We start from the raw sequence: 24,086 nt of genomic DNA, 5'->3' as shown, positions 1-24,086 counted from the left end.
ACACTCCCAGAAGGTCCTATCCAAATTCTTGCTTGAGAAATTGCTATTGCTAAGAAGCAATTTTTTGTTGTTGACTATTTTGATTGAAAACAATCACACTAAGGTACTTAATTGTTACCCAGAAACCTTTAACAAGCAAACTTCCTATTTGTGCTCTGTAAGTACACATGAGAAAGAACTTCTACATACTTTCTTAGTATACTTAGTATGCTACTTAGTATGCTGAAAGTGTAATATTCATAATAATAAATAAGCACCCTGTGTATAAAGTCAGTTTTAACTTACCCTTCACTCTTGGCAGAAACTAGATTTCTTTCATATAAGAAAAGTGATAATCCTCGCTCAGTGGTGGCAATTCTTGCGAGAGTGTCTGCTATATGAGTGTAGTTTCTGGGGAGATTAATTTGGCCTGTGACACAAAAAAACAATTGAAATGGCTTTGAGCACATTGCGGAATGAATACAAAATCACACAGACAACTCATACAGTGGATATGTAACTCTTGACATACCATCAACAGTTCGCACACACATCCACAGGGGTCAGTTCAGTTTCTGCAGCGTAGTACTGGAGCGTAAATTCTGCAGCGTAAATTCCTAAGTAACAGTTATCATTATCTGAAGAAAGATAATGAACGATATGGCTATTTTCAGCTGTAAGCTAGTTAGTGACGAAGCACAGACAAAGGATATCCTGTGAGACAGGGAAGGTACATTATTATTGATAATTTGACTGGAATAAAGATAGTGTAGTATTGGTCATGAAAGTGAAGGGGCAATAAAAGGACTGACAGAATTAAAGTGGGTGTACTCTAGAACACTATATCGAGATAAATGGCTGTCATAAAAATTAAGGCACATCCTACAGTATCTGTTGCACCTTCTTTCATAATTAATTAATCATCTTAATCGGAGGCTGGGCAGCATGTGTAAAAGAAGGCTTTGTGGTGAGTCAAGGGATGGGAGAGGCAACGTGAACCACACCTGCATGTAACGAGTCACTGTGAGGAGGCTTGGGGTGTTGATACAGTGAGGGAAAAAAGTATTTGATCCCCTGCTGATTTTGTACGTTTGCCCACTGACAAAGAAATGATCAGTCTATAATTTTAATGGTAGGTTTATTTGAACAGTGAGAGACAGAATAACAAAAAAAAAATCCAGAAAAACTAATGTCAAAAATGTTATAAATTGATTTGCATTTTAATGAGGGAAATAAGTATTTGACCCCCTCTCAATCAGAAAGATTTCTGGCTCCCAGGTGTCTTTTATACAGGTAACGAGCTGAGATTAGGAGCACACTCTTAAAGGGTGTCATGGTATATTTGTGGATGTGGTGGTGAAGTCAGGCGCAGGACACAGCGGATAAGTCAAAACGACTTTACTGAGACTCATAGACAATCCAAAATAAATGGCCTCAAACACACAGGAGGCAAAGAATACGCGCAACGCGTAAACTACACCAAGCACAACATATCCCGAAAAAAGACAAACGACAATGCGGACAATAACACACAACTCCAAAACATAACACAGGGAAACTTATAGGTGACATAATCAGGACAGAATACGAAACAGGTGCACTAAACTAGACATGACCAAACAAACATTGAAACATCAAACGGTGGCAGCTAGTACTCCGGGGACGACGAACGCCGAAGCCTGTCCGAACAAGGAGGAGGAGCAGCCTCGGCAGCGTGACAGTACCCCCCCTTTGAAGCGCGGCCAGGACGGCCAGGAGGACGCGGAGCAGGATGGTTACGATGGAACTCCGTCAGGAGGGAGGGATCTAAGATATCCCTCCTAGGCACCCAGCACCGTTCCTCCGGACCGTACTCCTCCCACTCCACGAGATATTGTAGACTCCCCATCCGACATCTCGAATCCACGATGGACCGGACTGAGTACGCCGGAGCCCCCTCGATGTCCAGTGGGGGCGGAGGAGTCTCTCTTATCTCACTGTCCTGGAGTGGACCAGCTACCACCGGCCTGAGGAGAGACACATGGAACGAGGGGTTAATGTGATAATCATTAGGCAGTTGTAACTTGTAGCATACCTCGTTCAATCTCCTCAGGACTTTAAATGGCCCCACAAACCGCCGACCCAGCTTCCGGCAGGGCAGGCGAAGGGGCAGGTTTCGAGTCGAGAGCCAGACTCGATCTCCAGGGGCGTATACTGGACCCTCACTGCGGTGGAGATCGGCGCTCGCCTTCTGTCTACGGATAGCCCGCTGCAGATGGACGTGTGCAGCGTTCCACGTCTCCTCCGAGCGCCGAAACCACTCATCCACCGCAGGAGCCTCGATCTGGCTCTGATGTCAAGGTGCCAGAACCGGCTGATACCCTAACACACACTGGAAAGGGGTCAGGTTAGTAGAGGAGTGGCGAAGAGAGTTCTGGGCAATCTCTGCCCAAGGAATATAACCCGACCACTCCTCCTGCCGGTCCTGGCAATACGATCTCAGAAACCTGCCCACATCCTGGTTCACTCTCTCCACCTGCCCATTACTCTCAGGGTGAAAACCCGAGGTAAGGCTAACCGAGACCCCCAAACGTTCCATGAACGCCCTCCAGACTCTAGAGGTGAATTGGGGACCTCGATCGGACACTATATCCTCGGGAACCCCGTAGTGCCGGAAGACATGGGTAAACAAAGCCTCTGCGGTCTGTAGGGCAGTAGGGAGACCCGGCATTGGGATGAGACGACAGGCCTTAGAGAACCGATCCACAACGACCAGAATGGTGGTATTCCCCTGGGAGGGAGGTAGGTCAGTGACAAAGTCTACCGAGAGGTGAGACCATGGCCGTTGTGGAACGGGCAGGGGCTGTAACTTCCCCCTGGGCAGGTGTCTAGGCGCCTTACACTGGGCGCACACTGAGCAGGAGGAGACATAAACCCTCACGTCCCTAGCCAATGTTGGCCACCAGTACTTAACACTAAGGCAGTGCACTGTCCGGCCAATACCTGGATGTTCAAAGGAGGGTGACGTGTGAGCCCAATATATGAGACGATCACGGATCTCGAGCGGCACGTACGTCCGCCCCACTGGACACTCCGGAGGAGTAGGGTCGGTGCGTAACGCCCGCTCGATTTCCGCATCGATCTCCCACACCACCGGTGCCACCAGACAAGGCTCTGGCAGTATGGGAGTGGGCTCAATGGACGTCTCCTCTGTGTCATACCGCCGGGACAGGGCGTCTGCCTTACCGTTCTGGGACCCTGGGATGTACGTAAGCTTAAAGACAAACCGGGTCAGAAACATGTTCCACCTAGCCTGACGAGGGTTCAGTCTCCTAGCTGCCCGGATGTACTCCAGGTTACGATGGTCAGTCAGAATGAGAAAAGGGTGTTGAGCCCCCTCAAGCCAATGCCTCCACACCTTTAGGGCCTGAACTACGGCTAGCAGCTCCCTGTCCCCTACGTCATAATTTCGTTCCGCCGGGCTGAGCTTTTTAGAATAAAAAGCGCAGGGCCGGAGTTTAGGAGGCGTGCCTGAGCATTGAGACAATACTGCCCCAATACCGGCCTCTGACGCGTCCACCTCCACTTGGAACGCTAAAGCGGGGTCCGGATGCGCCAGCACCGGAGCCGAGGTGAACAGGTTCTTCAGTTTATCAAACGCCCTGTCCGCCTCAGCCGACCACTGCAAACGCACCGGGCCCCCCTTCAGCAGGGAAGTGATGGGAGCTGCCACCTGTCCAAAACCCCGGATAAACCTCTGGTAGTAATTGGCAAAACCCAAAAACCGTTGCACCTCTTTAACAGTGGTTGGAGTCTGCCAATTACGCATGGCTGACACACGGTCAATCTCCATCTCCACCCCTGACGCGGACAACCAATGACCCAAGAAGGAGATGGACTCCTGGAAAAACAGACATTTCTCTGCCTTGACATACAAGTCATGCTCCAACAGCCTACCCAACACTCGGCGTACCAGGGCTACATGCTCGGCTCGTGTAGACGAGTACACTAGAATGTCATCAATGTACACGACCACACCCTGCCCATGCAAGTCCCGGAAGATCTCGTCCACAAAGGATTGGAAGACTGAAGGAGCATTCATTAACCCATATGGCATGACGAGATACTCATAATGACCCGAGGTGGTACTAAATGCTGTCTTCCATTCATCTCCATCCCTAATGCGTACCAAGTTGTAAGCGCTCCTGAGATCCAGTTTTGTGAAGAAACGCGCTCCGCGTAATGATTCCTTCATACTCGCAATCAGAGGAAGAGGATAACTGTATTTAACTGTGATCTGATTGAGATTACGGTAATCAATACACAGGCACAACCCTCCATCCTTTTTCATCACAAAAAAGAAACTTGAGGACACAGGGGAAGTGGAGGGCCGTATGTATCCCTGTCTCAGAGACTCGGCTATGTATGTCTCCATAGCCACCGTCTCCTCTTGAGACAAGGGATACACATGGCTCTGCGGAAGTGTCGCACCCGCCAGGAGATCTATCGCACAATCCCCCCGTCTATGAGGTGGCAAACGCGTCGCCCTAGTTTTGCTGAACACGAGTGCCAAATCCTCATACTCGGGGGGAATGTGCATTGCGGGCACCTGGTTCGGACTCTCCACCGTGGTCGCCCCTACGGAAACACCTAAACATCGCCCGACACACTGGTTAGACCACTCCTTGAGAGCCCTCTGTTGCCACGAAATGGTGGGATCATGGGCGATTAACCAAGGAAGCCCCAGTACCACGGGATACGCAGGAAAGTCGATCAGATACAACTGAATAATCTCTTCATGACCCCCCTGCGTCCTCATCTTAAGTGGCGCTGTGACCTCCCTAATCAACCCAGATCCCAACGGACGGTTATCTAGGGCATGGATAGGAAAGGGTGCATCAACGGGCAGGAGGGTAATCCCTAACTTCACACAAAAATTACGATTAATGAAATTCCCAGCTGCGCCTGAATCGACTAGCGCCTTATGCTGGGACTGAGATGCAACCTGAGGAAATACTACAGGTATACAAAAGTGAACAACAGAGAGCTCTGGGTGAGGTGGGCGCCTACTCACCTGGAATGACTCCCTAGTGCGCGACCTGCTGCCTCGAACCCCTGGAGACCCTCCCCAGCACCTAGCCGCAGTGTGTCCTCTACGGCCACAGTTGGTGCAGGGGACGGCCTCCCTCGGTATCTCCCTCCTCCTCTCTCTAGCGCCATAACCCCCGAGCTCCATAGGGCTCGGCTCGGAGGTGCTGGGGGATGGAATGGACGGCCCCAACTCTGGACGTCCGCGGGTGGCCAGCAGAGTATCCAGACCGATTGACATGTCCACCAGCTGGTCGAAGGTGAGATTGGTGTCCCTGCAGGCCAACTCTCGTCGAACGTCCTCACGCAGGCTACACCGATAGTGGTCGATGAGGGCCCTCTCATTCCACCCCGCATCCGCCGCTAGAGTCCGGAAATCCAGGGCAAACTCCTGTGCGCTCCTCTTCCCCTGTCGAAGGTGGAACAGACGCTCTCCCGCCGCTTTACCCTCAGGGGGGATGATCGAACACAGCCCTGAAGCGGCAGGAGAACTCCGCATAGCTGATGGTGGCGGCGTCTATTCCCCTCCATTCGGCATTGGCCCACTCCAACGCCTTGCCGGAGAGACAGGAGATGAGGGCGGAAACGCTCTCGTATCCCGAGGGCGCCGGGTGTATGGTTGCCGGGTAGAGCTCCACTTGAAGGAGGAACCCCTGACACCCGGCTGCGGTGCCATCATATGCCCTCGGGAGCGAGAGCCGAATGCCACTGGACTCCGGAGCTGGTATGGTGGGGCTGGCCGATGGTGGTGGTAAGGTAGGAGGAGGTGTGGGCAAACCTCCTCTCTCCCATCGGCGCAGGGTGTCCATGACCTCCTGCATGGCGGATCCGAGTTGCTGGATCCTGGCGTCCTGGTAGCTGACCCAATCCTCCAGCGACTCGGTTCCCTCGCTGCTCCTGCTGACTCCATTGTAAAGGTGTGTTATTCTGTCACGGTATATTTGTGGATATGGTGGTGAAGTCAGGCGCAGGACACAGCGGATAAGTCAAAACGACTTTACTGAGACTCAAATACAATCCAAAATAAATGGCCTCGAACACACAGGAGGCAAAGAATACGCGCAACGCGTAAACTACACCAAGCACAACATATCCCGAAAAAAGACAAACGACAATGCGGACAATAACACACAACTCCAAAACATAACACAGGGAAACTTATAGGTGACATAATCAGGACAGAATACGAAACAGGTGCAATAAACTAGACATGACCAAACAAACATCGAAACATCAAACGGTGGCAGCTAGTACTCCGGGGACGACGAACGCCGAAGCCTGCCCGAACAAGGAGGAGGAGCAGCCTCGGCAGTATTCGTGACAAAGGGAGTGCTCCTAATCTCAGCTTGTTACCTGTATAAAAGACACCTGTCCACAGAAGCAATCAATCAATCAGATTCCAAACTCTCCACCATGGCCAAGACCAAAGAGCTCTCCAAGGATGTCAGGGACAAGATTGTAGACCTACACAAGGCTGGAATGAGCTACAAGACCATCGCCAAGCAGCTTGGTGAGAAGGTGACAACAGTTTGTGCGATTATTTGCAAATGGAAGACACACAAAATAACTGTCAATCTCCCTCAGCCTGGGGCTCCATGCAATATCTCACCTCGTGGAGTTGCAATGATCATGAGAACGGTGAGGAATCAGCCCAGAACTACACGGGAGGATCTTGTCAATGATCTCAAGGCAGCTGGGACCATAGTCACCAAGAAAACAATTGGTAACACACTACGCCGTGAAGGACTGAAATTCTGCAGCGCCCGCAAGGTTCCCCTGCTCAAGACAGCACATATACAGGCCCGTCTGAAGTTTGCCAATGAACATCTGAATGATTCAGAGGAGAACTGGGTGAAAGTGTTGTGGTCAGATGAGACCAAAATCGAGCTCCTCGGCATCAACTCAACTCGCCGTGTTTGGAGGAGGAGGAATGCTGCCTATGACCCCAAGAATACCATCCCCACCGTCAAACATGGAGGTGGAAACATTATGCTTTGGGGGTGTTTTTCTGCTAAGGGGACAGGACAACTTCACCGCATCAAAGGGACGATGGACGGGGCCATGTACCGTCAAATCTTGGGTGAGAACCTCCTTCCTTCAGCCAGGGCATTGAAAATGGGTCGTGGATGGGTATTCCAGCATGACAATGACCCAAAACACACGGCCAAGGCAACAAAGGAGTGGCTCAAGAAGAAGCACATTAAGGTCCTAGAGTGGCCTAGCCAGTCTCCAGACCTTAATCCCATAGAAAATCTGTGGAGGGAGCTGAAGGTTCGAGTTGCCAAACGTCAGCCTCGAAACCTTAATGACTTGGAGAAGATCTGCAAAGAGGAGTGGGACAAAATCCCTCCTGAGATGTGTGCAAACCTGGTGGCCAACTACAAGAAATGTCTGACCTCTGTGATTGCCAACAAGGGTATTGCCACCAAGTACTAAGTCATGTTTTGCAGAGGGGTCAAATACTTATTTCCCTCATTAAAATGCAAATCAATTGATAACATTTTTGACATGCGTTTTTCTGGATTTTGTTGTTGTTATTCTGTCTCTCACTGTTCAAATAAACCTACCATTAAAATTATAGACTGATCATGTCTTTGTCAGTGGGCAAACGTACAAAATCAGCAGGGGATCAAATACTTTTTTCCCTCACTGTACATGATGCTAATCAGAATGACAACCAGGTCTGTCAGACTGACTGGATCTGTAAAACAGAAAAATTACAAATTGATCAGACAGTTAGGTTGGCAACCTAGAATAATATATTGCAGCTGTTCCTCAAGGATGGGGTCTACGTAACTTCTGTGAAATAACTGTAGAATTATCTAAAACGATAAGACAACTGTTTTAAAAAACATCTAACAAAAAGTATTTATGTCTGCTCATACCTTTGCGTTTCCCCACTTTGATGGGAAAGAGCTTTCTCCCATTAGTGTACATGAGAAGCCTTCCAAGCACACATAATGAGTGAACAAAATAAGTGTATTCTAGCTTTTTGGCAGTGTAGAGTCCTTTTAGCAATGCCTGGACAGAAACAAGATTATAATTCAACAGTGGGAACAGAATAGATATAATATATATAGAATATAAAATAGAATAGAATCCCTCCGATGTCAACAACTACAGACCAGTATCCCTTCTTTCTTTTCTCTCCAAAACTCTTGAGCGTGCCGTCTCTAGCCAACTCTCCTGCTATCTCTCTCGGAATGACCTTCTTGATCCAAACCAGTCAGGTTTCAAGACTGGTCATTCAACTGAGACTGCTCTTTTCTGTGTCACGGAGGCTCTCCACACTGCTAAAGCTAACTCTCTCTCCTCTGCTCTTATCCTTCTAGACCTATCCGCTGCCTTTGATACTCTGAACCATCAGATCCTCCTCTCCACCCTCTCCGAGTTGGGCATCTCCGGCGCTGCTCACTCTTGGATTGCGTCCTACCTGACAGGTCGCTCCTACCAGGTGGCGTGGCGAGAATCTGTCTCCGTACCACGTACTCTCACCACTGGTGTCCCCCAGGGCTAAGCTATTCTCTCTATACACCAAGTCACTTGGCTCTGTCATATCCTCACATGGTCTCTCCTATCATTGCTACGCAGACGACACACAATTAATTTTCTCCTTTCCCCCTTCTGATAACCAGGTGGCGAATCGCATCTCTGCATGTCTGGCAGACATATCAGTGTGGATGTCGGATCACCACCTCAAGCTGAACCTTGGCAAGACGGAGCTGCTCTTCCTCCCGGGGAAGGACTGCCCGCTCCATGATCTCGCCATCACGGTTGACAACTCCATTGTGTCCTCCTCCCAGAGTGCAAAAAACCTTGGCGTGACCCTGGACAACACCCTGTCGTTCTCTGCTAACATCAAAGCGGTGACCCGATCCTGCAGGTTCATGCTCTACAACATTCGCAGAGTACGACCCTACCTTACACAGGTCCTAATCCAGGCACTTGTCATCTCCCATCTGGATTACTGCAACTCGCTGTTGGCTGGGCTCCCTGCCTGTGCCATTAAACCCCTACAACTCATCCAGAACGTTGCAGCCCGTCTGGTGTTCAACCTTCCCAAGTTCTCTCATGTCACCCCACTCCTCCACACACTCCACTGGCTTCCAGTTGAGGCTCACATCTACTACAAGACCATGGTGCTTGCCTACAGAGCTGTGAGGGGAACGGCACCTCCTTACCTTCAGGCTCTGATCAGACCCTACACCCAAACGAGGGCACTACCTTCATCCACCTCTGGCCTGCTAGCTCCCCTACATCTACGGAAGCACAGTTCCCGCTCAGCCCAGTCAAAGCTATTCGCTGCTCTGGCAACCCAATGGTGGAACAAGCTCCCCCACGACGCCAGGACTGCGGAGTCACTGACCACCTTCCGGAGACACTTGAAACCCTACCTCTTTCAGGAATACCTGGAATAGTATAAAGTAATTATTCTTCCCCCATCCCCCATTAAAAAAAAATAGGTGGTTGTCCCACTGGCTATCATAAGTTGAATGCACCAATTTGTAAGTCGCTCTGGATAAGAGCGTCTGCTAAATGATGTAAATATAAATGTAATAGATCAAATGCTGTCTAAACCCATTTAACATCTGATCAGGTGAAACTCCCAATAACATAATGTGTAACAAATAGCATGCTGATGTAATTTCATATGAAACCAAATACAATTTCTTCACAAACCTATCTTTTAGCATATGCTGAATCAATTAAAACATACTACGGGCAGTGCTGACACTACATGATCACACAAGGGACAAAAAAGCCTTTGTGTAAACACTGACAATGGGGTCAGTTTATCTGTGCTCATCCAATGCAAGGTCAAGAATGCAGCCTCACTCTATGCCAGATAACACTAGGCACTTTCCGGAGAAATACTCCCTCTTCTCTGACGATAACACAGCTATCTGGGCTCAGGAGATAGGCAGGGAGGACATAACACCTCTGTTTTATGGAGAACTATACAGCATAGAGAGGCATTAGTCATCTCTTTTTCACTAGGCCTTCCATATCATACATGAGGCTGTGGACATATCAATTGTACTGTATTCAGGAGAAACAATGTATGGAGAAAAATAGTGGGCCCTTCTGAAGTCTCAATGGATTTAGCTTGGGAGAGAATAGAGAGAAGCTAGTCTGAATTAGAATACAGGTGTGGGATAAGTAATATGTTCCGTCCTAACCAAATGAAGAAACACCTAAGGGATTCTTCAATAATTTCTGCATTTCCATAACCCTAAGTCTCCTTTACTTAATTACCCCCTAGAATGATATAGCCTACCACAAGTTATTTAGCACAATCATAGTGAGCTCTAGTCCACACATAAACCATTTATTTTATTATGGACCAAATGATGTATACATATTGCATGGTCATAGACAATCTGGGTTTATCAAGACTTTTCAAGAGCCCTCTACTACCTGAGCTTGACCAGTCAGTGATTCCCTCCATCCCCACCAACACTATGCAGCTCCTCCCAAAACTATACAGTATACACAGTGGTCATCTCTATCAGTGCATGGGAGCACTCCTCGACCCTGGCGATAGATAGTAGCAGAGCCATTGGGCCTGGAGAGGAGGACAGACTAAGACCACAGACGGAGGAAAACAAACCAGCGGCTGCCTGATAACTCCTGATACGGTCCGCCTCAACAAGACTTGACTTATTCAACATCTAAACCCCCTCCACTACAGTGGGATAAAGAGGTGTGTGAACCAGGTGAATAGGGAGAGGTGGAGGCAAGATGTGAGGGCTGGCCTCTGGCGCCTGCATCGAGTTGTCAAGGGTTATAGAACAGGTGAAAAGCCACAGAAAAAGCTACTATCTCCTGATTAAAATGTCATGGGTAGTAAATATACATGTTCACCTCCAACAACTAGATACAAAATAGGCCTACATGTCAATTGTTGGTGTTGTGCTACAGTAGATCTTGGTTATAATATAATTGAAATAGAATGGAGAAATACCCGTGTAGATTAAAGTTCAATTTACTGATGTGCTGGTTCTGGATAGAGTGGGTGACCTCAGCCGTCTCATCTATGAATGGGTCACAGGACTCAATAGATACACTACTGATGAACTGCTACAATCTGGGATATAACAGCACTCATTACAATCATCAAAGGGACGTTTTAAACACTGAAAAAAATACAACTGAAGACCAGGAAATAATTAAAAATAATTAGTTTTAAGTTAATATATTTTCCAGAACTCTACCTCAGAATATAACTATGAATAGCAAATGTAATGTCTTCATCATCCATCAATGTCATACTGTAAGGCAAGCATTACATGTATGGCAAGTTTTTAATAGCTATAAAGGCAATTAAGAATTTAATCTTAATGAAACTGGGAACTCATTTCTAATCACGAAGGAGGACAATCAGAGACAGACCCTTGATATTCCTGTAGTGGTCAATCATCAGCTCATCGTCTATCTCTCACCACCCTCATTTCCAGTCCACTCTCACTGCCACAGAACAGAACCATTAAGATTAGTCGTCACTCACTCACCAGAGACTTGTACTTCCTCTCCAGAAGCCTGTAGACCACGGTCCTGCTGTAGTAACCATGCTGGAAGAGACAGGACTGACATCATCTTCACTCAGCACTGACAATTGGTTAGACTACTTATGGGGGGGACCGGTTTCTTGTAGTGTTTAGAGAAGCAAGGTTAATATTGTGCTCACCATCCATTTCTTAAACCAGGTGGCTTTGATATCCAGTAAGGCAATGAAGTACAAGGCTTTCTCTGACCCTTGTGTGCCTAAGCCGTGTTCAGGGTGTAAGGACCCTCTATTATCTCCTCCATGTACCTAGTGAGACAAAGTTACATTTTAGACTAAACTATTACTTTGCAAGTGCTGATCACTGAATATACCGTAAAACAGAACATCTCACTTTTCTGGGTGGCTAATCCAAAAGGTTATCACTTCCTTCTGAAAATAATTCATTAGTCACATCTGGTGGGAAAATAAATGTAAATAAAAACTGTATCATATTCATATGGGTATAACTGCCATGCAAGTATCACATTAAAGAGGGTGCATAATGGTTTTAGAAGATGTCCGGTCTGTTTACAGTGAGGGAAAAAAGTATTTGATCCCCTGCTGATTTTGTACGTTTGTCCACTGACAAAGAAATGATCAGTCTATAATTTTAATGGTAGGTTTATTTGAACAGTGAGAGACAGAATAACAACAAAAAAATCCAGAAAAACGCATGTCAAAAATGTTATCAATTGATTTGCATTTTAATGAGGGAAATAAGTATTTGACCCCCTCTCAATCAGAAAGATTTCTGGCTCCCAGGTGTCTTTTATACAGGTAACGAGCTGAGATTAGGAGCACACTCTTAAAGGGAGTGCTCCTAATCTCAGTTTGTTACCTGTATAAAAGACACCTGTCCACAGAAGCAATCAATCAATCAGATTCCAAACTCTCCACCATGGCCAAGACCAAAGAGCTCTCCAAGGATGTTAGGGACAAGATTGTAGACCTACACAAGGCTGGAATGGGCTACAAGACCATTGCCAAGCAGCTTGGTGAGAAGGATGACAACAGTTGGTGCGATTATTCGCAAATGGAAGAAACACAAAAGAACTGTCAATCTCCCTCGGCCTGGGGCTCCATGCAAGATCTCACCTCATGGTGTTGCAATAATCATGAGAACGGTGAGGAAAGCCCAGAACTACATGGGAGGATCTTGTCAATGATCTCAAGGCAGCTGGGACCATAGTCACCAAGAAAACAATTGGTAACACACTACGCCGTGAAGGACTGAAATCCTGCAGTGCCCGCAAGGTCCCCCTGCTCAAGAAAGCACATATACAGGCCCGTCTGAAGTTTGCCAATGAACATCTGAATGATTCAGAGGAGAACTGGGTGAAAGTGTTGTGGTCAGATGAGACCAAAATCGAGCTCTTTGGCATCAATTCAACTCGCCATGTTTGGAGGAGGAGGAATGCTGCCTATGACCCCAAGAACACCATCTCCACCGTCAAACATGGAGGTGGAAACATTATGCTTTGGGGGTGTTTTTCTGCTAAGGGGACAGGACAACTTCACCGCATCAAAGGGACGATGGACGGGGCCATGTACCGTCAAATCTTGGGTGAGAACCTCCTTCCCTCAGCCAGGGCATTGAAAATGGGTCGTGGATGGGCATTCCAGCATGACAATGACCCAAAACACACGGCCAATGCAACAAAGGAGTGGCTCAAGAAGAAGCACATTAAGGTCCTGGAGTGGAAAATCTGTGGAGGTAGCTGAAGGTTCGAGTTGCCAAACGTCAGCCTCGAAACCTTAATGACTTGGAGAAGATCTGCAAAGAGGAGTGGGACAAAATCCCTCCTGAGATGTGTGCAAACCTGGTGGCCAACTACAAGAAACGTCTGACCTCTGTGATTGCCAACAAGGGTTTTGCCACCAAGTACTAAGTCATGTTTTGCAGAGGGGTCAAATACTTATTTCCCTCATTAAAATGCAAATCAATTGATAACATTTTTGACATGCATTTTTCTGGATTTTTTTTGTTGCTATTCTGTCTCTCACTGTTCAAATAAACCTACCATTCAAATTATAGACTGATCATGTCTTTGTCAGTGGGCAAACGTACAAAATCAGCAGGGGATCAAATACTTTTTTCCCTCACTGTACATCAATCCCAGCTGATCCAGTTGGGAGGCTCAGTTTTTGGTACAGGAAGTCAGACTCATTTTCCACATCAGACTTTGAATAGAAAAAGAAACAAGACATTTCATAAACATATAGGGGAAAACTAATGAATTACCTAAACTGGTGTCGATCTCTCTTGTTAAATTCAGTGGAGAAGAGGAGAATGTTTTTGCAAAAAAGCACAGGACCTTATCCTGAATAGAGGATAAACAAAACTATAGGACTCATGCAGGTGTGAATTTTTGCAATTTCACTGTGTGACAAATGTTCATCAGACCAATAAAAAACTAAAGTTGTTTACAAAACAGAGTACACAAAATCCCTAGGGGGTGAATTCCCATATTAGAGTATCCTATTCTATTTAGCCATTTACAGTCCTAGCCCTGTCTAAGCTGGGGGAGGGGGTTCTACTAAGGTATATGGAATTGTTTTAACCCTCCCGTTGTCCTAGGGTCAAAATGACCCGCCACTGTGTTGAACCAACTTTATTTAATTTTTATATTTTGGGGATCATTTGTGAGAAGGAGGCAGTGAGACTTTTCAGACCCCTTATAAAAAAAGTACATTTTTATTCGGCCTTACTGCTATTTTCCCATTCAAACACATTGAATAACAGATTCACTACATAGAACAACAGATAATCCCAAAAATAAAATAAAAAAGGATGTTTGTTCTGAAGTGTCTGTCCTATATATGAGAGATATAAGAAAGATCAGGAAACATTTGTTATATATATATATTTTACATGTATTTAAACTGTTATTTTTGGCACTAAACAGTCTCCATACATACTTCCCTTATTTTTTTCAACTGGTACAAGGGGACCTTCAGACAAGGACAGATTTCCAGACTGTTGGAAAAGCATTCCAGGCAAAGCTGGTTGAGAGAATGCCAAGAGTGTGCAAAGCTGTCATCAAGGCAAAGGGTGGCTACTTTGAAGAATCTCAAATATACCATTTATTTTTAACACTTTTTTGGTTACTACATGATTCCATATGTGTTATTTTATAGTTTTGATGTCTTCACTATTATTCTACAATGTAGAAAATAGTAAAAAAAATTAAGAAAAACCCTTGAATGAGTAGGTGTGTCCAAACTTTTGACTGGTACTGTATGTGTTCGTGAGAGTCTCACCTCTCCATATTATTGTGTAAACCAAACTGTTCGGACGCTACAGACGATTTTGTGGAGGATAAGATCGCAGGCTTTGGCGCAGGCATTTACATTATTGTTACCTGATAAAATTTCACACAAAGTAAATGAGACAGGTAAATACAATGCAAGATCTAGTCTACACTACTGCTTCAAGATTGTATTCATTGTGAAGCACACAAGCACATAGGCTTTAGACTCCCTGTAAGCAATGGCATACTCTGAAGTAAGTGACGAGCCATGTTAGTCATATCGTAAAGGATAAAGTTAATCAAAAGTCACTAGTGACAAGTCTTCACTGGGAATGCTTTATAGAGAGACACCATACATACTCTCCAGATTCTCTAGTCCTCCTTGTAACAGCATGAACCAAGGTGTTCTGACCGGACAGAACAGCATGCCCCTCTCCTCTGGCACAGCTCTCTGTCTCCTCCTCAATAACTGCTCCCAGAGCGCTTTCCACATACTGCCGAAGGTACTTAACAAATTCATATCTGAAAAAGAGACGGATATTAAACAAGCGTTTGATAATAATGGATATCAATTACTACAGATTTGATTGTAGCAAATGAGAAGGTATTTCATTTCTGCATAATTATGCAAGTTCTTGTCCGTCTCCTCCAGATGAATAAATATTTCCTCTGCACATTCAATGGATGGTGTACCTGAGATTCTGTCTTAGTTCAGCCTCATCCTCAGTTGAGAACTGAGACATGGTCCTGATGTGGAATCACTCTTCTCTGCAGAAATATATACAGAATTGACATTATCCAGTGGCAACTCAGTTAGCTAGCTAGCTACCGTGCTACTTTAATGTATTTACTATAGTTAGCTAGACAAGCGATGTCATTGTATTAAAACCTGGGCATGCATTGTCTTGCTATGTACTGTAGCTAGTTGACATTGTGTTTGTTGACATCTCTTTGAAATTAGTGCTAGCTAGCTAACGACGGTAGCTAACGTTAGCTTGCTAGCAACGAAGGAAAGGAGATAAAGTCCTTTGCATGACAGAACTTGGCTAAACATTTCCGCAAAACCAAAAAATATCACATTGTAATAAACAGTGTAAGACTTCCACATGGTACTGCTATTTCGTCAATATACAGTACCAGTCAAAAGTTTGGACACACCTACTCATTCAAGGGTTGTTCTTTATTTTTACTATTTTCTACATTGTAGAATAATAGTGAAGACATCAAAACTATGAAATAACACATATGGAATCATGTAGTAAACAAAAAAGTGTTAAACAAATCAAAACATATTTTAGATTCTTCAAAGTAGCCACCCTTTGCCTTGATGACAGCTTTGCACACTCTTGGCATTCTCACAACCAGCGTCACCTGGAATGCTTTTCCAACAGTTTTCAAGGAGTTCCCACATATGCTGAGCACTTGTTGGCTGCTTTTCCTTCACTCTGCGGTCCAACTCATCCCAAACCATCTCAATTGGGTTGAGGTCGGGTGATTGTGGAGGCCAGGTCATCTGATGCAGCACTCCATCACTCTCCTTCTTGGTCAAATAGCCCTTACACAGCCTGGAGGTGTGTTGGTGTTGAAAAACAAATGATAGTCCCACTAAGCGCAAACCAGATGGGATGGCGTATCTCTGCAGAATGTTGTGGTAGCCATGCTGGTTAAGTGTGCCTTGAATTCTCAATAAATCACTGACAGTGTCACCAGCAAAGCACCCCCACACCATCACACCTCCTCCTCCATGCTTCACGGTGGGAACCACACATGCGGAGATCATCTGTTCATTTTTTTTTTTTTTTTTTTTTTTTTTTTTTTAGTCATTCTCACAAAGACACACGGTTGGAACCAAAAATCTCCAATTTGGACTCATCAGACCAAAGGACAGATTTCAACCGGTCTAATGTCCATTGCTCGTGTTTCTTGGCCCAATCAAGTCTCTTCTTCTTATTGGTGTCCTTTAGTATTGGTTTCTTTGCAGCAATTCGACCATGAATGCCTGATTCACGCAGTCTCCTCTGAACAGTTGATATTGAGATGTGTCTGTTACTTGAACTCCTTGAAGCACTTATTTGGGCTGCAATCTGAGGTGCAGTTATTTTATTTTATTTTTATTTCATCTTTTTTAACCAGGTAAGCCAGTTGAGAACAAGTTCTCATTTACAACTGCGACCTGGCCAAGATAAAGCAAAGCAGTGCGATAAAAACAACAACACAGAGTTACATATGGGGTAAAAAAAACATAAGGTCATAAAATACAACAGAAAATATATATACAGTGTGTGCAAATGTAGCAAGTTATGGAGGTAAGGCAATAAATAGGCTATAATGCAAAATAATTACAATTAGTATTAACACTGGAATGCTAGATGTGCAAGAGATTATGTGCAAATAGAGATACTGGGGTGCAAAAGAGCAAAATAAATAATAATATAGGGATGAGGTAGTTGGGTGGGCTAATTTCAGATGGGCTGTGTACATGTGCAGTGATCGGTAAGGTGCTCTGACAACTGATGCTTAAAGTTAGTGAGGGAGATAAGAGTCTCCAGCTTCAGAGTGCCAGCAGCGTTCGATTGAAGAGCATGCATTTAGTTTTACTAGTGTTTAAGAGCAGTTGGAGGCTACTGAAGGAGTGTTGTATGGCATTAACTCTAATGAACTTATCCTCTGCAGCAGAGGTAACTCTGGGTCTTCCTTTCCTGTGGCGGTCCTCATGAGAGCCAGTTTCATCATAGCACTTGATAGTTTTTGCGACTGCACAAAGTTCTTGAAATTTTCCGGATTGACTGACCTTCATGTCTTAAAGTAATGATGGACTGTCGTTTCTCTTTGCTTATTTGAGCTGTTTTTTTTTCCATAATATGGACTTGGTCTTTTACCAAATAGGGCTATCTTCTGTATACCACCCCTACCTTGTCACAACACAACTGATTGGCTCAAACGCATTAAGGAAAGAAATTCCACAAATTAACTTTTAACAAGGCACACCTATTCCTTGAAGTGCATTCCAGGTGACTACTTCAAGAAGCTGGTTGAGAGAATGCGAACGAGAACGAATTGCAAAAATCTCTGAAGCTGGAGACTCTTATCTCCCTCAATAACTTTAAGCATCAGTTGTCAGAGCACCTTACCGATCACTGCACCTGTACACAGCCCATCTGAAATTAGCCCACCCAACTACCTCATCCCTATATTGTTATTTATTTTGCTCTTTTGCACCCCAGTATCTCTATTTGCACATAATCTCTTGCACATCTAGCATTCCAGTGTTAATACTATTGTAATTATTCTGCACTATAGCCTATTTATTGCCTTACCTCCATAACTTGCTACATTTGCACACACTGTATATATATTTTCTGTTGTATTTCTGACTTTATGTTTTTTTACCCCATATGTAACTCTGTGTTGTTTTTATTGCACTACTTTGCTTTATCTTGGCCAGGTCGCAGTTGTAAATGAGAACCTGTTCTCAACTGGCTTACCTGGTTAAATAATGGTGAAATAAAAATAAAATAAAAAAAATGCCTAGAGTGTGGAAAGCTGTCATCAAGGCAAAGGGTGGCTACTTTGAAGAATCTAAAATCTAAAATATATTTTGATTTGTTTAACACTTTTTTGGTTACTACATGATTCCATATGTGTTATGTCATAGTTTTGATGTCTTCACTATTATTCTACAATGTAGAAAATAGTAAAAGTAAAGAAAAACCCTTGAATGAGTAGGTGTGTCCAAACTTTTGACTGGTACTGTAGTTGTGCAGTATCGTTAGCGACAATTTCCAACCTGCTGCAGCTTGGGTCGACCACTGTCTCTATGGAAACAAGTAGCTCACGTTTGTGCATTGAGGGATATTCAAAGCAGTTGGTCACAGACAGAGATCATGCTGAAATAAGGCAAAAACAGTACTTTGGAAAAGGGGTGCAAACGAACACCATATGTATAATGTTAACATTAACAGTTATGATATACAATAAATTCCTGCTACTCCTGTTATTTTAAACCAAAGTTTTTAGGCGATATGCTTTTTACTGTGGCTTTAAATCATTGTCCGTTAGATGTCACGTGGTCCCCCATGTTTACAATCTCTTCCCTTCTGTCATAAGCCAAATCAAAGACAGAACAGCATTAAAACAGGCTAAAACTGCTTCTCTAATCGAAATCCCCACTATCATACCTGTAGGCGAGGTCATGGCGGCATTGGCTAGCTAAGCTCATGCGTCATCGGGTCCAACGGTCATCTCGCACCGAACTGCGAATGTGCAAGCCGTCAACTCAAAGGCTCTCCTTCGATATAAAGTTGTTTTTGACGAAAATGACAACGTATCTGTTTGTCACTTTCATGAGGTTGTTGTAATAACATGTTAAACTACTTAAGACATTGTCTCGAATCTTAGATTTCGAGGAAATGAACAACTATGGAATAATTTTGGACAGAAGAGGAAGCAAGACACAACACTCGCTGTTTTTTTGTGGTTCAATGAAAGTCAATGAACTAAGTACACTAGACCCAGCTGCTATTGCATTGGTGTCTATGGGAGAGCCACCCCGTTAAGCAGACCGGAACTGACCATTTTTAAATGGTAAACGACCATCTTTGGCCAAGGAACCTCAATATTGCGCATGTCAGAACTGCTGTGTAGCTAGATTACGAAATACTATGCACAATTTAATGTAACTTTAAGCGTTAAGTATCAAGTAAAGTATATAATCGGAAAACCGTTAACGTTAGCTAGCTTATTGAAGTATCCAAGTAGTACAGATTGGCTAGGATTAGGAAACATTGTTTGGAGTTTGCTTTAGTTTAGCTAAATACCAACCTGTGGCTGATGTTGACAGTTTTGAGCTTTTGCAAAGCACGTGCCTTGGCCACGGTTTTGGTGAATGGGGTGTCATTTATGGAAAGGTACAAATGCAATCATAGCCACGGGTAGTAGGCGTGCTGCAGAACCCCCTGAAAAATCGGAATAAAATAAATAAATAAATATATAAATATATATATATATATATATATATATATATATATATATATATATATATATATATATATATGTATATGTATATATACAGTGTATATATATTTTTAAACATTCTCATGATCCTGATAAGCCATTCTAATCATCCTGATGACACATCCAAGGCCATCTCTGAGACTCCTGGAGTGGATACAATGGTGCTTGTGGCAGACTTCAGTCAGGGCGATGCAGCTTGCAAGCCTGTCAAAGATGCCTTGAGGGACAAAGATATAGGCTTTCTGGTTAACTGCGTGGATGACTGCCTTGGCAACTCACTAAACTTTACTGGCCTGCCTGAAGACCAGTTGTGGGGCGTACTCAACACACATTGCTGCCACCACACTGATGACGGGCGTGGTTCTACTTGGCATGGTAGAGAGGAGACGTGGAGCAGTGGTGAACATCTGCACCATGAATATGGTCATCAGGGAATCTTTGTGCAGTCTGGTACCTTTCGAAGTGGCGCCCCATGGACTATGGACTATCAGCAGGTAGCTGTCTAGTACCACAGTCAGATGTGTATGCCTGTTACAGGCTATTGGCCCCATACACTGCAGGTACACAGATCAGTGCTGATTAAAATGGGGTTTGGAAGGGTTGAGGATATAGACATTTAGTAGTCTATAGTCCATGTTAAACAATAGGCTAACCATGACTCTTGTTTGTGTTATCTTTTCCAGTTTGGACTTGTGCAGTCAATGCCAGAATGGATTTGGGTATTGGGGTCAGGTATGCTCACAAGCTCATGCTGAAAGGTCTCCTTCATACAGAAAACTGAACTACAGTCACTGAATGACTCATGACAACAAAGTTATGCCTAGCTAATACAGGCATCATAAAGATGATATTACACTAGTGAGTGAATGAGTGTGTGTAATAATTGTATCTTGAACGCCATAAAAATCTATATTAATTCAGAGAATGTAATACTAAAGAATCTCCAGGAGTGTAGCTCCCAAATTATGCTGATGACGTCTGTGAAATGCACAGATATGTGAGGTGAAGGAGATCTTTTTTGTAGTGATTTGAGATGTTTATTTGAGGAACTGTGGTCTTTGAGGTGTTTAACGGGCATTCCTATGTAAAGACAGTTGTTTTGACAACAACTTACAGTATACTTGAGAATTTATTTTGAAATGGGTTCTTTTTTATTTATGATTGTAGGAAGAAATTGTGTGCTTGTGAATGACTTTCCATCTAGTTTATGCTTGGTGAATATGCATATGTTATGCATAGCACAATACAAAAAGAAAATGAGGCCAGACATTGATTGTAATCTTCACAAGGACATGTGAAGCAAAGTCTGCTGTTAAAAACAATACAATTGATGGAACGATTAGAAAGTAACTATGGACAAAGACATTACAACATGTCTAGTCATTAGACACATAAAATGCATATTGTGTATGAAAATCAATACTTGATCTATAGACAATTAAATCTTGTTGCAGGTTGTCAGTGTCTCTGACTTTTAAATAATTTGTCAATCTTAATTTCTTGAATATTGACATACCTTGCCTCTATGTTTGGTATAGCCATACACTAGATATCATAGGAACCTAAATTATCACTTTAAGGTTTCACCTTGGTCCATAACACTACCACAGTTCATTGAATGGTGTCATGCCTAAAAGGTGGGATATGTAGTCTTTGTTGTGGTTGGGATGGTGCCTCCTCCATAAGAAGGGAAGGTTGAGAAGATTCTCGTCTTTACCCTGACATCACCCTCCTGAGAGACTGAGCTTGGACCTTTCTTCAGGCTTGTCCCTTGGTAAGTTGAAAAGCAAACAATTAACTTATGATAATTACATGATCAAATACCAGATTTGTGAAAATTGCATTCATGACATTAGAAAGTGAGATGTAATGGTTCATTGCCTCTGGGTAGTCCCCTGTAGCTCAGTTGGTAGTGCATGGCGCTTGCAATGCCAGGGTTGTGGGTTCGTTTCCGCACTGGGGGCCAGTATGAAAAATGTATGCACTCACTAACTGTAAGTCACTCTGGATAAGAGCGTCTGCTAAATGACTAAAATGTAAAAAAATGTTAGTTGTTGGTATTAGACAATCATAATGCATAGACAGTGAGGTTAATCAATTGAGCTTTACATTAGAGATATTTCACCTGCTTTGTAAGGATGGATGGGATTGCTGACCTTGACAAAAAGTAATGGCACATAATTATAACATTATGTGAACATACTAGTTTACCAATAGACTGCGGACAGCCTTGATGAAAAGTAGACTACTATCTGTAGTGGGAGGTTTTTCCTCAAAAACTTTGATAGGCAAAGATTGAATTTTGAGTATGCATTCAATAAATGTCCCCAAATTAAATAGTGGCACAGCAAACTGACTGTAATGAAAAGGCAGGAATATAATCTTAATGTCTTCTTGTGCCTTCTGAATAAAACAATCAATGTTTAGGGATTGAACAAGGTCAGGTCCTTGGTTCCCACCAGATTGGAAAGGTCTGTTATTGGAATGGCTCATGATATCTGGGCCTCATGGGCCTTCACGTATCAATGTACTCACTGGTCCAAATGAACAGATAAAGAGGGTCCTTGAGTGGGCGCTCATTGGTACATTTCAACTAGTACATATTAATTAATGCTGTTATGAGATCTATTCATTCTCTAAAACTTTGCTTAAATTTTTTTAAATATCTTCTACAGTTCTTGTCATAACTGATAATCCCCCAGGTGATGAATATATCTATTATTTTTTCACAGCAAACTGTCCAACTGGACAGTCGAAATGGGTGAATGGGACTTGCTGGGCCGGCTGCTGGACAAAGTGCAGTCCCACTCCACAGTCATAGGGAAGATCTGGCTGACTGTCCTGTTTGTGTTCAGGATCCTGGTCCTCGGGGCCGGGGCCGAGAAGGTGTGGGGGGACGAGCAGTCAGACTTTGTCTGTAACACAGAACAGCCCGGATGTGAGAACGTCTGTTATGACCACGCCTTCCCCATCTCACACGTCCGCTTCTGGGTCCTTCAGATCCTCTCTGTCTCCATCCCAACCCTGGTGTACCTGGGCCATGTCCTCCACGTCATCCACGTAGAGAAGAAGGTCAGGGAGAAGATGAATAAGCAAGTACAGGATGAGCAGGCCAATAACTTCCTGAAGAAGGGCTACAAAGTCCCCAAGTACAGCAACGTCAATGGGAAGATTAACCTGCATGGCCGTCTGTTACGCAGTTACGTAGTGCACCTACTGGTGAAGATCCTGTTGGAGGTGGGGTTCATTGTTTGTCAATACTACCTGTATGGATTCACCCTCCAGGCTCGCTTTGTCTGCAGCCGTTTCCCCTGCCCTCACCAGGTGGACTGCTTCCTGTCTAGACCCACGGAGAAGACCGTCTTCATCTGGTTCATGCTGGTAGTAGCCTGTGTGTCTCTGCTCCTCAACCTCATCGAGCTCTTCTACCTGTTTGTCAAATCAGTCAAAGAGTGTGTGGACAGGAAGCAGGACTACACGGTGACCCCGGTCACCCCTGTCCTTGAGAGAAAGGCCATTGAGAACAGGGACCAGATGATCCAGAACTGGGTCAATCTGGAGTTGGAGCTCCAGGGGAGGAAGCTGGGCAGTGCAGTGACGAAAAGTGTGGCTTCTGAGGACAACACTGCTAATATGGGGGAGGTCCATATTTGATCTGCCAGCTTCTGTACACATTCCTTTTCACACAATCTGCGTGTATGTGGACCCAATGAGTCTTGTGCCAGGCTAAAACCATATGTATAAAATGACCTTACTTGTGTGCCTAAATTGTTGATTTCTCCAAAATATTAACTGCATTCAATAAAAGTTTTCATCGAATAGAGGATCAGTCTTTGAGCTTGTGCCACAGATAACAAATATAAATAATTTCAATCTGTATATTTTTGGGGGATTTGTATTATTGGTTGTGCCATTGCTTGTATGAGTTGATGTAATGTAATTCCTATAGCACCATAATCTTGATATAGCATCATAATCTTGATATAAGGAATTTATTCTGGCTGGTATCATTGTGTTTGGTTTGATTCCTCTTTTGTTATTATAAATGAGTCTCAGAATGTGTCTGCCTCCATGATATCTATTTCATGAACAACTCTGAGCTCTGTGTTATTCATTCAATGCAATATAAAAGCATTAATTTAGATGTGTTCCTGTTTAATCTTTAGTCTGTATCTATTTGTCAATCATTACGCGGGACCTTCCAGTCAGTCCCAAGGGTTAACTTTTAA

The 24,086-nt window shown here is 44.1% G+C and overlaps 1 protein-coding gene and 1 pseudogene across 3 annotated transcripts in view; one reads left to right on the top strand and one right to left on the bottom strand.

The window, feature by feature from the left end:
- The window catches only part of LOC311108151 (protein broad-minded-like), a 42,918-nt pseudogene extending 22,587 nt beyond the window's left edge, over positions 1-20,331 (bottom strand). The window contains exons 1-12 of the transcript XR_014615893.1: positions 20,312-20,331; positions 15,468-15,545; positions 15,194-15,366; positions 14,900-14,955; positions 13,738-13,935; positions 11,946-11,998; positions 11,735-11,860; positions 11,559-11,618; positions 7,932-8,148; positions 7,683-7,747; positions 984-1,026; positions 286-409 (exon numbers count right to left, since the gene is read on the bottom strand). The product of XR_014615893.1 is annotated as a protein broad-minded-like (transcript). The remainder of the gene's footprint in view (positions 1-285; positions 410-983; positions 1,027-7,682; positions 7,748-7,931; positions 8,149-11,558; positions 11,619-11,734; positions 11,861-11,945; positions 11,999-13,737; positions 13,936-14,899; positions 14,956-15,193; positions 15,367-15,467; positions 15,546-20,311) is intronic.
- LOC311108470 (gap junction Cx32.7 protein-like) lies at positions 19,937-24,014 on the top strand. 2 transcript variants are annotated; one of them, XM_084151097.1, is made up of 3 exons: positions 19,937-20,351; positions 20,541-21,631; positions 22,590-24,014. In XM_084151097.1, the coding sequence occupies exon 3, from the start codon at positions 22,615-22,617 to the stop codon at positions 23,509-23,511; it is 897 nt and encodes a 298-aa protein (XP_084007223.1). In that variant the 5' UTR covers positions 19,937-20,351; positions 20,541-21,631; positions 22,590-22,614; the 3' UTR covers positions 23,512-24,014. The 2 variants fall into 2 exon arrangements, with proteins under 2 accessions (XP_084007223.1, XP_084007224.1); XM_084151098.1 differs by having other exon boundaries at positions 19,937-20,417.
- Positions 24,015-24,086: the final 72 nt, after the last annotated feature.

This window comes from Coregonus lavaretus (assembly GCF_964263955.1).
Source record: "Coregonus lavaretus genome assembly, chromosome: 33".
Lineage (NCBI taxonomy): Eukaryota > Metazoa > Chordata > Actinopteri > Salmoniformes > Salmonidae > Coregonus > Coregonus lavaretus.
The sequence above is the reverse complement of the archived record's forward strand: the minus strand, read 5'-3'. Positions and strand labels throughout refer to the sequence as shown.

Excerpts from the sequence above, each read along its gene's own strand:
- LOC311108470 (XM_084151097.1), top strand. The coding sequence starts at position 22,615 with ATGGGTGAATGGGACTTGCTGGGCCGGCTGCTGGACAAAGTGCAGTCC.